This window comes from Triturus cristatus, chromosome 3_2, assembly GCF_964204655.1.
Source record: "Triturus cristatus chromosome 3_2, aTriCri1.1, whole genome shotgun sequence".
Lineage (NCBI taxonomy): Eukaryota > Metazoa > Chordata > Amphibia > Caudata > Salamandridae > Triturus > Triturus cristatus.
In genome coordinates, this window is record NC_140584.1 from 32,090,661 (window position 1) to 32,107,657 (window position 16,997).

The following is a 16,997-nucleotide window of genomic DNA, read 5'->3' on the forward strand; positions in this document are numbered from 1 at the left end:
AAAAGAAATTAACTAAAGTGTTCTTGAAGAGGAAATGTGCTTTGATGTTAAATTATGAAATGCAGTTGGAAGAGTAGTGACTAGTAAGGACTAAAAGTAAAGCTAAGCATCAACCAGCTAGTTACCTTCTTGCTGAAAGAAGAGAAGACATGGATTCGGATTGTGACATGAAAGATGTTTTCAACTGGTGGATACATTATTGGACAAACAATGGCTCCTTATGTGCAAGGGGAAACATTCTGGTGGTTCATAATTAAACATGTAAACGATCATAGTTCAACATAAAAATGCCCTGCTGAAGCAATTCCAACAGTAGCTGATTTTGATAGTCCTCCAAAAACTTTCAGATCCATAGATGAATGAGATTCTGGGTTAAGCTTGAAAACGGAGATTAAAATAGCTTAGAGAAATTTGTCTGCGAATGGTTGAGGGCCTGAGTTAGATTTCAGCGGATGGGTTACACAGTCACAAGGGTGACGGATATCCCATCTGCCGAAATATAAATCCCATAATATCTTTTGGGATTTATATTTCGGCAGATGGGATATCCGTCACCATTGTCACAGAGTAACCCGTCTTCTGAAATCTAAATCAGGCTCTGTGATGTGGAGTTGGGAATCTAGTGTTTTATCAAATTTGCAGGCTTTTTCTCTAGCCTGCTAGTATAGTGTTGTGTACTGTCACTGGTAGCCTATCAGTTTAAGAAGAGTATCCTCCTTCCAGTTTTTGGGGTATGCTGACAATGCTATCTCTGTGTTCCTAGCAAGTACCGCCTATGCTTTTCGCATTAGCTCCATGTTCTCTCAGAAATACATTGAAGACAATGCATACACTGCCTTTGACTCCACCCTCCAATACCTCCACCTAGAATGCATATATTGTTCAATTTCAGTCTGTGTCCAACGTTATGCTTAGGCCCTCTTTGTGGGGCTTGTCAATAAATCTGTGTCCCACCCCATTGTTCCTTGCCCTGATGAATCAATTACTGTATCGTGCAAGTGCACTCATGTTACGTTTGGCTTCACACTACAGGATGATTTTTCTGCTGGTGCAGTCTCATCACTACTAATGCTCCTTTTTGCATCTTTGCATCTGGCTATGTCCACATCCCGAAAGTTCAGTAGGAGGCTGCCTTCGTGTCATGGTATTTTAATCTTAGTGGCCTTCCCTTCGCATCATTGACAAGGGGTCTGGATGAAGACTATGGGAGAAAAGCACAAATACATGATAAACAGGCCTACAAAGCTTTAGGTTTTTTACTGGGTGGCATGCTGCATCTCAGAGTGCTATGTAGTTGCTGTTAGAGCAGAGGCAGCAAATCTCTTTTCAGTGACATATTGGAGTCATCTGCTTGGCAGCTATGAGGTCTACTCTGCATTATTCTGTGTGACCATTATGCAAAGTATGACCACTTGCGCATTGAACCTTAGTTTGATGGAGTGTTGTCAAACAATGGTTGAAACTTAATGTTAATAACATTAACTACCCCAAGCATGTTACCCTTCCAATGAGCCTGTAGGAGACTGAACCTACCCTTATGTGTTAAATTATTCTAAATAGTGGTATTTGTCCTTCCTTCTGTTGGCCTGCCTGCCATCCGCTGCTCATTGTTCCCTTTGGTACAACCTGAAAGAAAATTACTCAAGTATGGGAATGTAGATGCCAAAAGAGCATAACTGCTATTGTACATGTGCAGGCTCTTAAAAGCCATTTCCTACTAAGTCCTATTTGTGGGACTGGCCATGTGGCGCATAACATCCCAATATGATCCCATTAAGAGTTGCTACTGTAAGGATGCTTGTCTATAGATTCATGTGGTGATATTGGGCAGAACTTGTTTGGTATTTATTTTAGTTGGGACTAACTGAAATTTTCTTCAATGTCTAGGATCTCTACTGTGAGCAGTTCTGGTGATAGCATTTCTCTGCTTTATATTGACTGTTGATAAAAACTATTCTGACACGTCTACCTAAATCTTTCTTATCCTTTGTTGTTGTTCTGTCTGTTCGGGGTGCCACAAAACAGACTGGCTGCACTGAAGTCCGTCCTAATATGGCTTATCCAATTGGACCAGGTACAACCCTTTCCACACTTGACTCTGAATAGTGTGGGTGTGCTCGCTCCAGTTTTTCAGGGAGGGCACATGTATGGCACAAGCTTGGATCTCAACATCAACAGACATAACTTCAGTGAAGCGCAGTGCTCCTCTTTTAGAAAGATGAAGTACTTTTCAAGCTTACAACAGTACTAAATACTGGTCAATTCAATCCATTTTAATTCATTATGTAGGTTAGTGCTCCTGGTGCTCCTTTGAGCTAAGACGCTCAACCGCTAATCCTTCACCCACATGCTGTCCTACCTATATAAGCAGTAAAATCAAATCTCCCATTGGGAAACCTTTGTCACACCACACTAACCTCAACACACCGAATCAAATCCATCAAGCATACTTCATAACTACATTTATATTACCAAAACAAGCAGCACAGAGGTAGGAAAGTGCACAAAACTTTAATGACATGTTAGCAAATACTATACCAGTTCATGTATGTGTCCTCATGTAATGCAACTGGTGCTATGTAAAACGCTCTGATACCCGATTCAGGTCAAGTTTGCTCTACATAAAACTCTGTTAAATAAATAAAATGTGCAGTTCACATATAATGTGTCCACAATTGTTATATAAAAACAACTTTCACTTAAAGTTTTTTTTATTGCACTACAGATATTCAGCAATATCTCATAAGACAAACGCCAATATAGCACAAAATATGAACCCATATGGTAAAAAGAAGAGAAAAGAATAGTAACTGAGAAGGAAATAAGACAACAAAGATATGTCTAAATGGAGGGCAAGCAGTCACCTTTCAAGGCCTGTATCTTAATGCCTGATCTATCCCTAAGCATGCAGCTGAAATCTGGGATTTGCTGGATGATCTGAAACCAGATATCTGCTTTTTCACAGAGACATGGCTGCATATGCAATCTACACCATCTCTGGCAATTGCCTTCCCTGCAGAATACACAGTAGCTAGATCAGCTAGACTAGGCAAGAGGGGAGGAGGTCTGGCCATAGCCACTCGCCGAGCCCACCATATTAAAATCTTGGACACTGTTTCTACTCCCAGTATGGAGTTAATGGTATTCATGCTGGAGCCTGCCCGATGCATTAGGTCGATGGGAGCTGTAGTTTACCACCCCCTGGGGAAAGCAAGAAATCCTTCTGTTCGTCATTATTGGAAAAATTGCCCCTTACACCTTGCAAGCAGATAATTTCCTACTCCTAGGGGATTTTAATCATCATTTAGATACCCTTTCCAACCCAGACTCTGCATGTTTAATAGCGGCTATGGAGTCGCTAGGCCTTTTCCCTAGAATACGCAGCCTGACACATACAGCGGGACATACGCTGGACATCTTCACGAACATTCAGGATCTCATAGTAGAACCCCCTTCAGCACTAAGCTGGACTGACCATCTGGCTTTAGGATTCTTTGATTATACCGAAACCATTAAGCCAGCCCCAAGGCCGTAGAAGTTCCTGTAGATCCTGGAGGAAAGTGACATTAACAGCATTTAGCTTGGCGTACTCTTCCCCCTTCATTTAGCAACTGTAGTGATAGCGATACAGCATTGGAAATGTGGAACGCCTCTGTAATTGAGGCCTTCGACACCATCGCCCTGATTAAGGTAGTCACAGTCTGGGAAAGGGTTGCTCCTGCCCCGTGGTATTCAGAGAGCCTTAAGAAAGAAAAAGTTACTTGCAGAATCGGAGAGAGGTAAAGCAGGAAATCAAAATTGGAGGATAAACTGTCCTATAAACTAGCACATAGAGCGTATTTAAATAATTGCAACATAGCCAGGAGATCGCATCTAGGAATGTGAATTTCCGAAGCAAAGAGCCCCTCTAAAGAGCTCTTTAAGATCCTCAAGGAGTTCACCAATCCTAGAGCTAACAATTTCCTCCTCTCACCTATGAATGGGCGATGTGAAGATTTAGCCAAGCATTTTAAACAGAAGATTGACAAAATCTATAACTCCTTTGACTCGGAAGAGACGGTGAGGGTGGTAACACCGCCCCTGGAAGACCCTCTTTCCCAGTCTAGAGACTTTCTCAGCCATCACCTCTGAGCAAGTTGGCACACACTAAATCAGGATCCCCGTCAGATTTGGCCCCCCCTTTTATTATTTCAGGTCTGGCACCGGCCTTGTCTCATCCGATCATGGAAGTCTGTAACTTCTCATTAGCCACATCCACGTTTCCTTCTAAATGATAGAAGGCTCATATCAAGCCACTGCTTAAGAAAGCATCAGCCGATCCTTCAGAGTTGCAAAATTATAGACCCATTTTGCTTCTCCCATGCAGTTCAAAAATCATGGAAACCCTGATTTAAAAACAACTTTATGGCTATCTGGAACAAAATAACCTGCTCGATCTTTCTCAGTCAGGTTTCCGTGCCTGTTATAGCACCGAGTCCGCTTTGACTGAGGTAACAGACTCGATAAGGATGTTACTGGACAAGGGAACCCCCACAATGTTAGTAGTTTTTGGTCTGTCGGCAGCCTTTGACACCATCTCTCACAGAATCCTTCTGGATAAGCTGCGAGAGATTGGTTTCAGAGGAATGGCATTAAAATGGATGCAAAGTTTACTGACCGACAGAACACAATGTGTACAATTAGACACATTTGTGTCACAGACCACGGTAGTGGATAAGGGGGAACCACAGGGTTCCATCTTAAGTCCCACCTTGTTCAATATCTATGTGTCTTCCCTGGCTCCTATTATTAGATCTTGCGGGTTCGATACGCTCTCGTATGCGGACGACACCCAGGTGATAGTCCCCATAGAAAAGCACCCCACTTTGACCAGAGAAAAATTTAAGACCTGCATGTTAAAAATAGCCACATGGATGAGCAAGAACTTCCTACAGCTTAACTCCAATGAAACGTAGATTCTGCTGTTTGGGAAAGCAGAAGAGTAATGGACCTCTGATTGGTGGCCTGAGGAACTCGGGGAAGCCCCTACTCCTAAAAAATGGGCGAAGAATCTGGGCATCGTAATTGATTACAGACTTAATATGGAAGAGTAGGTAAAAACCCTCTCAGGCAAGTGCTTTGGTATGATGCGCATGCTGAGAAAAATCTTCCCTTGGATTCCTCTTTCTACCAGAAAAATCCTTATACAGGCGCTTCTAGTCAGTAGACTAGATTATGGAAATTCCCTACTGGTAGTGATTAGGGAAGATTTGTTATCAAGGTTGCAAGTCGTCCAAAACACAGCAGCACGCCTTGCCCTCAACAAACCAGCACAAACTCCATCACTACCTCTGTTGTCAGGAAAAGATCCGTGTTTAAGCTCTTATGTCTAGTGTTTAGTTCACTTCAGGGGTTGGGTCCGGCCTATTTAACAGAAAAACTAGAAACTTTCATACCGGTGCGCAACCTGAGATCGAGCAGTCGAAACCTGCTCTGCACCCGGAGAATTAGGAAAGCCAAAATGGAGCGGGCGTGCTTTTTCTAATCTAGCCCCCGCCCACTGGAACAGACTGCCAGAGTACATCAGAGTGTGTTCCAATTTGGCACAATTTAAGAAACTGCTTAAAACCTGGCTGTTTTAATGAGCACTCCCTAATATGTTGTCTGCTACCCAGGCGCCGAGAGATCCCCTTGGGAATGATTCGCTGCGCCTTACAAATAATAATAATAAACTGATGGTGATCTGCTGTAAAAATTGATCAAGATTCCTGATTTGTCAAAGGGTTCTCATCTATGGTATCACAATATTAAACAGATTCTGCACACAAAGCACCAATGGTGGGATTGACATTGTGTTACCACCTTCTTCAGGACAAAATGGATAATCCCGTCTCCCAAAAATACTCATAATATACAATATCAGTTAGTGAGAGAAAAAAATTCCTTATGCAGGCCTTCATATTAATTTTGAAGTGCTGGAGGTATTAATATTTTTTTAAGAACCAGTAAGGCACGTATATGAATTCATAGGTAAATCAGCCATTTTCAAACGTGTAGTAACGTCAATCTGAAAGGTTTCAAATACCACGGGGTACTGTCTCAATTGGGATGTCACTCAAGGGAAATTGATTCTCCCTGGCTCTTTTTTTTTTTTTGTTACTATACAAGGCTCATGATGTTGAAGAACGAGGTGTATATATAAAACCACTGAGCCGATGAAGCAACTGCTGTAGTAATTCTTTCCTGGTGTCTCGACTAATGGTAAACGCAAGTCTGCATGCTCTGAAAGCTATGCAACCCCTGAGGAGCTAGCCCCTTCGAGCAAATATGGACGAAGCATGAATCTGGCTCATGGACTGATTCTAGTGCCTCACACGTCAAATGCGCAGGCGGTTCATGCACATCGTGTGTTCTTATCTGGTGATGTAGCTGGCAGGAAGTTGGTTTCTAGCTCACATTGTGCTAATGCAACAGCCTAGTCTTCACCCTCTCCCAGCCACTGCCTCTCATCCCACAGCTGCCTGCCCAGGTTCAGTCGAGCATTGATAGGTGGCCCTGGTGCTTCAGTGAGGATGTGGCTGCTGCGGCCCCTGTCTGACCATGAGATGGATGCAGGTCTATTTGTACTGTTGGCCAACGCAAAGAAGGGAATGTCCTTGGCTCGGCTGATTCGATGACCAGAACAGGTGCAACCCCAACTTGCCTCATACATTCACAAAGGCAGTTGCAGCCCTGGCCAGGATGATACAATTGCATAGACTTTTTGTGATTCCCGCAAGGGACCTTTTGAGAAAATCTGCAGCACTCTCAGGCAGTCCCCTTTCTCTGGGTATCCCTACGTCATGCTGGGTTTTCCTCCTGGCCAGTCCCTCGTCTTGCAGGGCCACTGGGTCTGGCAGAATTCTGCCCTCTCTCCACAGATAAGCTTATAGGTCATGCATATGACATAAACATATATGTGTATTGTTGCAGTTTCTGAACTTCTCCAGTGATAGTGTCTCGTTTATCAACCATAAGTGTTTGTAGTAGATTATTGCATTATCTGCTAGTAAGTCTTCTTCTAGACCTTTAGATTTTACACCCTATTGTTATTACTCCAACTTTGGCTTTATCTCCAACTTGCCTTAGCTGCGAAACTATGTATGTGTGCTGTAGCAGTCTTGGAACGCTAGCAGTTATAGTAGTTGGCTATTGTAGACTCCTTGTACTGTGACAAACACTTGTAAGCACGCTATAGTTAAATTGTGTAAGGGCCTGAGAGTTGCTAGATGCTGTTTATGATGGGGCCACCCCCTTGAGGTAAATGGCGAATCACAACTGTATGCTGTTTGGGCTGTTTCAGACCACACATTGCCAGAGCAGTGTTAAAAAAAATGTCCAGAGAAAGCAAAGTTAGGCTGAGAAAAAAGGTCAAGTTATATCTGTTAGGCTTGTGTGGCTGTAGATACACATGCTGTGCATACTCCTGCCATCTAGTATTTGGCCTGGATGTGTGCAAGATGTTTTTCTTCAAAGAAGTCTTTTGAGCCACGAGGTATAGTGACTCCTCCTCTTGCTGGTAATGCGCATGGTCATCGACTCTATTGTTAGATTGTTTTCTTTTAGCTGTCTGGTTCGGACCTGTGCTCCAGGTTGACACCGTTGCAGTGCTCTTTTTCGGTTCACATGGGTTCCTTCTCTCCTCTTGGGCCTTTCACCATTGGGTCCTACTTCTTTTTGTCGCATCTTTCCACCATATGTTATCCGTGATGGAATGAACGCCATTCCGATATTGTCTTGCTGCCAAGCAGAATATCCTCATACCTATCTCCATCAGGTCTTACATTTGTGCCTCTCGCCTGAACACAATGAGGCCGCTTGCAACGTCTGGCTCACCTTCCATTGCAAGAAGGCTCTTCCTAACCGTCAGGCATGTCAACTCGAGATGTCATGCAACCGAGCCAATAACTATCCAATCCTCTTTGGACCTGAGGACAGAGGGGGGAACATCATCCACAAAGGTCAGCTGCAGATGAAGAGGCTTTCTCCCCAGAGAAAAGCTTTGGCTCGGAACGGTAGATCAAGGATCTTCCGCCAACCCAGCAGTCCATGAGTACAGTCCACCGTCTTCCCCCTCGATACCGCTCTCAATCCGAGCAGCCCTCTGCCAATGGGCACACAGCCACCTTGGGGCACCAGAGACCGGTCTTTGGACCACCACTGCCTTGGGCCATGGTCGACACTGACAAACCACGTTGGAGGTTCAGCACTGAAGAAACCTTCGAGGTCAGCCACTTCGACACCAGCTACTTCGACACGGCACTGAGCCAACACTCGACGCGGACCACATCTGTCTCGGCGCTGACCAGAGCCTCTGCACCGAAGCCGCCCTCAGACCCCCAGGACGGACGCTTGCACGGTCAAACCAATTCTCCACAAACTACAGGAGGAGATTGACGCAAAGCAGAAACACGCTGGATCCTTGCCCACCCTTCAGGATCTGCTGATGTTTTACACTCGAAACGAATCTCTCCTTCGAGGAAGCTTTGGACATTCCGATTCCACCAAAAAAGTACAAGGTGGATTAGGCTACCAGACCCTTACCCCAGGCACAACCACCCCCTTACCCTGTTCCTCAGCCTTCACCTTCCCTACCTGCTTCTCCAGTGGACCCCCTTGACACCACACTTTAGGTGTCTCCTCATTCTGACACTTGGGGGTGGGAAGGGACAACACGGTTTACACCCCAACAGGATGCACAGACCCTGACCTGTACCCTGCCCGTCCGTCTCCTCTGGACGATTCCACGTCCTATCAGGAACTTATTGGTAGGGCCGCCTTATTTCATAAGGTGGATCTTTATACAGAGTTCCTGGAGGAGAACTTCCTTTTGAAACTCTATCTTCCACTCAACGCTCTGCTCAGGTCTTCTCCATGCTGAACGCCATGCTATGCGACACTCCAAACATATTGAAGGACCCCAACTGAGCCAGGTTCATAGCACCTAGGTTGGATAAAAATATAAAGCCTCCCCTACTGACCCCATTTACCTTTGTGGCCAGCTACCACCTGACTCTGGTGGTCGCCACTGCTCATAAGCAAGCCAACTCCCAGGCCAGCAGGGATGCGGTTTACCATCAACTCCACAAAATCCTACCTCCAACCCCTCCTGATCCACCTTTACCTGGGGCCTATTCTCAACTGAGGTAGTATTGGCCTGTCAGAGCCCTGCCAAGATCCAGTCTTTTCAGGCACTACTCCCTCATTTCCATCCAAATCAACAGGTCACAGTCAGGGCAGTCATGCTACTCCTAGGTATGATTGCCTCCTATATTGCCGTAGTACCCCATGCCGGATTACGTATGTGTCTGTTGCAGGAACGCCTAGCGCAACAGCGGTCTCTGGCGGAGGGTCATTGGGACGATCTAATGTTGATTGGCTGCCCCACTTGTCACTCACTGTAGTGGTGGAGCAACAACAACCTGTTGAAAGGGGCGGCCTTTCCTCAACCAAATTCCGCAGTGGAGCATTGTAGCTGACCCCTCCCTTACGGGATGGGGTGCACACTTACATAAACTGACTGTCCTAGGCCAATGGGAGCCCAGGCACAAAAGCCTTCATATCATCTACCTGGAACTCCTAGTCGCTCCACTAGCATTGAAGGCTTTCCTACCTCACTTGATAGGCAAGGTTGTTCTAGATGACAATATGACAGCAATGTATTATCTACAGAAACTGGGCACAAGCTCTCCACAAATCACAGAGCCTTTGACGGTGGGATCTCCACCACAAAATACACTTGCTAACAGAGTACCTTCCGGGGATGGACGACAACTTTGCCGACCTCATCAGCAAGATGCAGCACCAAGTGCACGAGTGGTAACTCCATCCACCAATTCCTCTGCTGCTTCCAGAGATGGAGATTCTGAGAAATAGACTGGTTCACAATGGCCAAAAACACCAAATGCCCAAACTTCGCCTCAAGGTTTCCACACCTGTGGTCCAGCGGCAATGCACTATGTATGAACTGGTCAGGGATATTTGCCTATGCTTTTCCGCCCCTCCCCCTCCTTCGGTTTGTGGTTCGGAGGCTCCAGCAGACGTCCCTCAGTCTCATCCGGATGACCCCCACATGGGCCCGCCAGCCCTGGTTCATAACTCTGCTCAATCTCTCTCTGGTTCCGTACAAGAGGCTCCCCCGAGACCATACCTTCTCATGCAACCATGGAGAAATCGGGCACCTAGCCCCAGGTGTCCCAACCTTACAATTTTGCTTGTGAGGTCAGAAAATCTGGATACCTTAATCTTCCCCCTGAATGCATGAGTATTCTTAAGGAAGCATGTAAACCTACCATCCAGCATTGCAGTGCAGACAAGTAGAAGAGATTTTTGTACTTCTGTCACTCAAAATATATTGATCCATTTAACGCCACAATGCAGGGCATTGTCTGCGACTTACTCCACTTGTAGGTTTCTTGTCTAGCCTTTACCTCGATCCAACTACACCTGCCCGCCGTGGCTGCCTATCTTCAGAATACACAACACATCTCTCACTTCAGGATTCCGGTCATTAAAGTTTTCATGGAGGGTCTCAAAGGTGTCATTCATCCTCTGGTCCCACCGGGCCCCGGCATGGAATGCCAACATTGTACTCTCAGTACTCATTTGTCCTCCCTTTGAGCCCCTCCACTCCCGCCCCCATTTGTTCCTCACTTGGAAAGTGCCATTTCTAGACGCTATCACTTCACTCGGGCAAGTCAGTGAGCTACAGGCATTAAGCCCGGGAGAACCCTTCTTCCAAGTTCATAGGGAGAGGGTTTTCCTTTGCATCAGCCCTAAATTCCTCCTGAAGGTGATTTCTCACCTCCACCGTAACCAGTCCATTGATTTTCCAGTCTTTTTCACAAAACCTAATTCAGTTTCAGACCCAGCTCTTCATACTTTGGATGTAAAGTTAGCCCTTGTGTACTATGTTGACTGAACCAAACCATTTAGGAAGTCACAACTGTTTTCTCCTAATCCCGTGAAGGGAAGGTTGTATCCAAATCAGGCATTGCCAGATGGATCGTTAGATGCAGTGCTAAAGCTAAGAGGACTCTGCCGGTGGACTGCTCTACAGCCTATGCACAGCATGTGTATGTATAGTCACACATGCCTTGAACTGAAAATGTTACTTACCCTGTAGGCATCTGTTTGTGGCATGTAGTGCTGCAGATCCACATGCGCCCATCTTCCTCCCTAGACACCTGTGGCCGTTGCAGTGATCTTTCTATCTGTTTCCTCTTTCTTCGCATGGACATCTTTCTATACATCGCTTTGCTCTGCTTTCCATCCTCACCGGCTCTGTGGGGAAAACAATCTAATAATGGAGTCAATGAACATGTGCTTTACGAGCAAGAGGAGGCGTCACCATCCCTCGTTAGTCGAAATACTTTTTTGAAGAAAAAAATACCCACACATCCGGGTATAACACTAGATGACAAGAGTAAGCACAGCATGTGAATCTACAGCACTATATGCCACAAACTAATGCTACCTACAGGCCAGAGTTTTTTAGGTCGAGCCTAGTGCAGCGAGCGGAGGCCTCTTGGAATCACTCCAGACTTTGTCAAAACTTGGGTGTGTGGTTTTTCAAGTTCCACACATTCTTTTGAATGAATGAAATGAAAGCACGCAATTGGCCAAAGGCGGGTGTTTTCTCTAAACATTGACTCCCATGGCATTTGGGTATCGGGAGCGAGCAGCGGCGCACAGGCTGGCAGATGCATTCCTGGTTTCATGTTACTAATTAACCCAGCACGGCCGCTTTCACTCTCTCGCCGCGCTTGTTATTTGTCTGCCTGCCTCTGCTCGTAAATACGCCGTTTAATCTTTGTTCATGGCCGCCGTACATCAAGCATACCTATCTGGGTCGGACATCACCTGCTCCGTGGTCTGTGGGTTCAGCAGACCTCTGAGGGCTCCGTGCTCTCACATTTAACCGCATGCTTTGAGGACGGTGGATTTCCTGGCTCCGAGGACGGGGTTCCCTTCTACAGAGGACAGTGGGTCCCACCTTCTATCAGGACTATGGATTTCCCTGCACTGAGGTCTGTGGACTTCCTGCTCTGAGGGCAGTAGACCACTTGCTATGTTGTCAGCAGACCACCTGCCGTGTGGACTGTGGACTCTCAGCTATCGGATCTGTGACTCCCCCACTTTAAGGTCTGTGGGGTCCTGTTTTAAGGGCATCTGCACGCTTTGAGGACTGAGGGCTCAGTCTTCTCAGGTTTGTGAACTCTTGCTTTCATAGGATCACAACCATAGAATGTCCTTGCTGTGAGGACTGTGGGTCACCCTACTCTATGGACTCTGGTTGGCCCTGCATTGTGGGTGGTGCACTAATGCTCTGAGATCTGTGCCACTCTCCTCTGAGGGCTGTGAACGCCTAGCTTGGGGGGCTGAAGACTCCCTGCTGTCTGCCCTTCTGGAGTGTGGACCCCTGCTGTGAGCGGTCCGTACTCTGCTCTAAGGTCACAGACCCCTCGGTTTGAGTTTAGTGAAGCCCTGCTGTGAGTTCAGTAGATGCCCTACTCTGTGGTCTGTAGACATCGTAATCTGAGGTCTGTAGACACCCTACTGAAGATTGTTCCCTGTTGTCAGGCCTGCCCTGTGGACCCTTAATGGGAGGTCTGTAGAAGACGTCCTACTCTGAGGTCTGTGGAAGTCCTACTCTGACATCTGTGAAGTGCCTATTGTCAAGCCTGCCCTGTGGACCCCTTGCTGAGAGGTCTATAAACGCCCTACTCTGAGGTCTGTATACATCCTACTCTGAGGTCTGTGGGAGCCCTACTCTGAGATCTGTTTAGTCCCTATTCTCAGGCCTGCCCTGTGGACTCCCTGCCGCGAGGTCTCTGGTCTTTGGACGTTCTAGCACAGAGGGCTGTGGACCCCCTGCTGTCAGACATGTGGCTCCTATACTCTGAGTGATGTGGACCCCTCTCTTAGGACCAGGGACTGCCTGCTCTTAGGTCTGTGGACTCCCTGCTCTCCTGTCTGTGAGGACTGTGCCCCGCTCTCGCCGTGAGGTCATGTGAAGCCCATTCTCTGATGTCTGTGGAAACGGCTGTAAGGACTGTGGATGCCCCGAGGTCTGCGGACCTCATGCTCGCCACTGGCCTTGTGTGTCTTCGCGCCGCTCCATATAGTGCTTGCTCTGATTGTGGGAGCTTCATGCCCGGTAGGATGCCCCTGCTGCAGTGAATACCCTGCTCTCACAGAATGTCTCCCCACCTCTGGCTCTGTCTCTGCGGATCACTAAGACGTAAGTGCAGCCCTTGCCTCTCACTGTACACGTGAGCCCACCGCCCCTCTCACGCCTTTCACCCGCTCCCTCCCCCGCCTTTCACCCGCTCCCTCCCCCCTCTAACTTAACACAGCATACCCCAATATAAGAGCTGCCTATGCGTCGGTGCACCCCTCTTTCACCTCCACCCACTCCTCACGCTTTGGAGCCTCGCAGTGATACCAAGTGTATGAAAGTGCATAAACACTGAAATATGATACCACACCGTGCCCGTATCAGTCCTACTACTCTTTTGTGTTGACCAGTAGAAAGAGAGGAAGGTCTGCTGATCTCAGCGTCGTGTCTATGTGGCAATGTGTGACTTAGTTGCGGATCTGCACTCCCGAAGTAAGGCGGCATGCAGCGATTGCTTGCTGTCCCTTTTCGAGCACGATTCCCTCATCACATCACTATGAGAAAATCCACATAATAAACGTTATCCTGTAGCAGCATCCTTCCCACATTCTTTCTTCTGCAGGGCCACTCCCCACCAGCTTTTTTTTATTAAAACTTTGTAACATGCTGCACACAAGCCACACTCCTACACAACATAGCTTAAACACATTAGCAAAGCCAATAGCTCTGGCTAAACACTTATAAGTTCCCAAAGGCGAGATCTATTGGCTTTGCCAATGCTTGTTTTAAAATAGTTTTTAGGGAAGGAGGGCTGTCTAGCCCCCCTTCCCAGGGCTTATCTGAAATGGGAAGGGGGTGATTACGGCACCTGGAACTCCTTTCCCTGGGGACCGGTGTTTTAAATGTGTTTTTTTTTAAAGAAAGGAAGGGGGGGGGGATGCTGCATGAACCCCCACCCCCCGCCATCCCACAGGGCAGGCCTTTTCTTTTTTCCTATAAATTTTCTTAAAATTATTTGCCCCAGCAAGAGGGCAGTCCCCTGGGCTGCGGGTGGACCGCGAGGCCCCCACACTGAATTTCATTAAAAACCCAGGGTGATTTGGACTGCGCGGCCCCACGCAGTACTATGTTCAAGTATAGACCTGGGGAGGAGGTGGTCCCCGGGGTAGCGGGGGATTTGTGTGCCCCCGCACTCATTTGTAATAGAAACCTGGCGAAGTGGCGGTCCCTGGGGTTACTATAAGCTCCAGGAGCGGGGCCCGTGCGCCCCCCTTCTTTTTCAGACCCCAGTGCTGCCTTAACATGGCTTATCCGGGGGCCAAGTAAACTGAAAGCGGGATAATTCTCGGACGCGCCCACGGGTTTTTATTTTTTAAATTTTTTTTTAATTTATTTTTTTATGCTTTTGAGCCATGGCGGGGTTTCTGGGAGACCCCTGCACCACAGCTAGGTGCTCAGTGTCCCTACCCTTTCTTTTTTTTTTTTTTTTTATTCTGTTTTTGTGGGATTCCCAAGATGGCAGCTAACACTCCCTGGCTGAAGTTTTGGCAGGCATCCAGGCAATCCAGTGAGTCCACTGCAAGGACTTGCATCCCCAGATATCTATTTTTTTTTAAAGTTAGATATCTGAAAAAACTATTGAATGTAGTTACACCAAATCACACTTTCTGGTCCAACATCTAGCTGTCTCCAAATTTGGTGTAATTCCGTTTCGGGCTGTAGTAGTTTTCAAAAAATGCAAAATTCCTATAGGCATAACATGGGTGAAATGCATTTTGGGCCACCCCCCTTTTTTTTTTTTTTGGGCGCTCGCTTGACGGATCACCGCAAAACTTTCAACATAGCTGCTGAACCAAAAAGGAAATGTTTTAAGAAAATGTTGTCGATTCGTCAAGTGGGGCCTAAGTTGATGGCAAAACAAAAAATGCTTTTCCTATGGAAACTTTGGTCCCAACTATAACTACCTACTGGCGACCGCCAGTAGGTAACACATATTTTTATATATCCTACTGGCGATAGCCAGTAGGTAGTTATAGTTGGGACCAAAGTTTCCATACGAAAAGCGTTTTTTGTTGTGGGCGTGGGAGTGACTGTATGGGTGTGGGAGTAGTTCTGTGGCTGATGTCATCAGTGATGTCGCTGACCATGTCATGAGTGATTTAATATGTGAGGTCATAAGCAGTGCATTGCGGGTGTGTAAGTTCTAGTTAGCTCAGGTAACTAGAACTGCTGAATTTCCATGGTTTTGTACATGTGAAACCTGAGCCTAACTATAATGTCCCTAAAACCTTAGTGTGTGTGTGTGTGTGTGTGTGTATATGTATATGTATATGTATCTATCAGAGAAGCTCTAGAACGTTCTACTTATTGGAGTAAATAAAAGCCCATAAAACCCAAGTTCTATTGATTTGAAGAAAATGCAAAAGGCAGAATGTGGAATGAAGCGCACACTATGCTCCTTGTTTTTTGGCACCAAAGAAATCTTTCTATGTCAGTTCAGTCTTGATCACTGGGTTTTTCTTTTAATGTTTAAATCCTTGATCATCTGACAAAGCAATTGGATGTCAGTTCACCAACTGGGTTTTATGTGAAGTTTATCCAGCATTCTATTCTCTCTTCCAGTTCTCCCAACACCGCAGCCCACAGACGATGTGGAAGTCTACTTTGAGACCCCTGCTGACGATAGTGAGCATGCACGCTTCCAAAAGGCCAAGGAGCAGCTGGAAATCAGAAATCACAACCGCATGGACCGGGTGAGCCTTTCCTTGTAACCTTGTGGCAGTGTTCTATTTTGCAAGATCAACAAGGTTACACAGGTCTTGATGCAGGGCAGGGTTTTTAGTGAGAATCAGAAGAAAGGGCTTCATAACAAGTTGTGTTCAATGGCAGCATCTTGCTTACTGTGAGCTCTGGGTTACCATTAGTTTCTTCCTTGGCTTTATTATACAGTAGCGATAGCCACTGCGTAGTTATGGTTCAGAAATGTTTCCATTGAAAATGCATTTTGATTTGCCTATTACCTTTGACCCAGTGAATGGATTTACACGAAACTTGGCAGTCTACTTAATTGGTCAGCTACCAACTTTTGTGAAAATCCGTCCAAGGGGAAAACAATGTTTAAAAGTTTATGGTTGACAAAACAAATAATTTTGGATTATCATTTTAGCTCCAGTAGGAAATTGTGCTCACATCTACAGTCCCAACAGATAAACTGATTTAACCCAAACTTGGCATGAAAGTAGGAGTTCACTCACAAGACAATACTTAATCTAGATTGGTGTAACTTTTTTGAGCTTTAAGTGTGTAAAATAGTTCCCAAGTGGTCTTTAAAGGGGTAACACATTTGTATCCCTCTGCTGTTTTAACTTGCGAGTCTTGACAAGCGAAACCTGTCAATTACTCTTTAAATGATTAGGAAGTACCGTCTTGAAAAGCACCACAATGGCTTTCCTGGGTAACAAAGCACTTGCAGGCATTTGTAAAGTTCCTGTGTGGCATTTATGCCGGACAAGAAGCACAGGACGAGATACATAACAACCAGGGATGAGATTTCAAGATTTTCCAGAGGTGGCCCCGCATAGCAATAATAGCAGGCAGAATTGGCTTAAATTTATGCCTCTTCTTATGCAATCAACTGTAACAATGTAAGAACAATGCGAGAGACCTGTTCCAATGACAGTCGCAAATAAAATAAACGTAAATGACAATTACATATGTTCACAAGTTCAAATCTAATAATACTGTTTGAATGAAATGAAGTAACAAACATAAATGGGTACTGCATAATGTTCAACTTGATGTGTTTTCCTGCAGAGGAATAAACGTCCCCTCCAGCACTCGCAATAATGTTGAATATTTA

The 16,997-nt window shown here is 46.0% G+C and overlaps 1 protein-coding gene across 10 annotated transcripts in view; it reads left to right on the plus strand.

Moving 5' to 3' along the window:
* Window positions 1-16,997, plus strand: part of APLP2 (amyloid beta precursor like protein 2) — a 697,478-nt gene that overhangs the window by 444,131 nt on the left and 236,350 nt on the right. For all 10 annotated transcript variants that reach the window (XM_085647208.1, XM_085647210.1, XM_085647209.1 and 7 more), the window contains one exon: window positions 15,761-15,891. In XM_085647208.1, coding sequence (XP_085503334.1) covers window positions 15,761-15,891 — 131 coding nt within the window. The remainder of the gene's footprint in view (window positions 1-15,760; window positions 15,892-16,997) is intronic.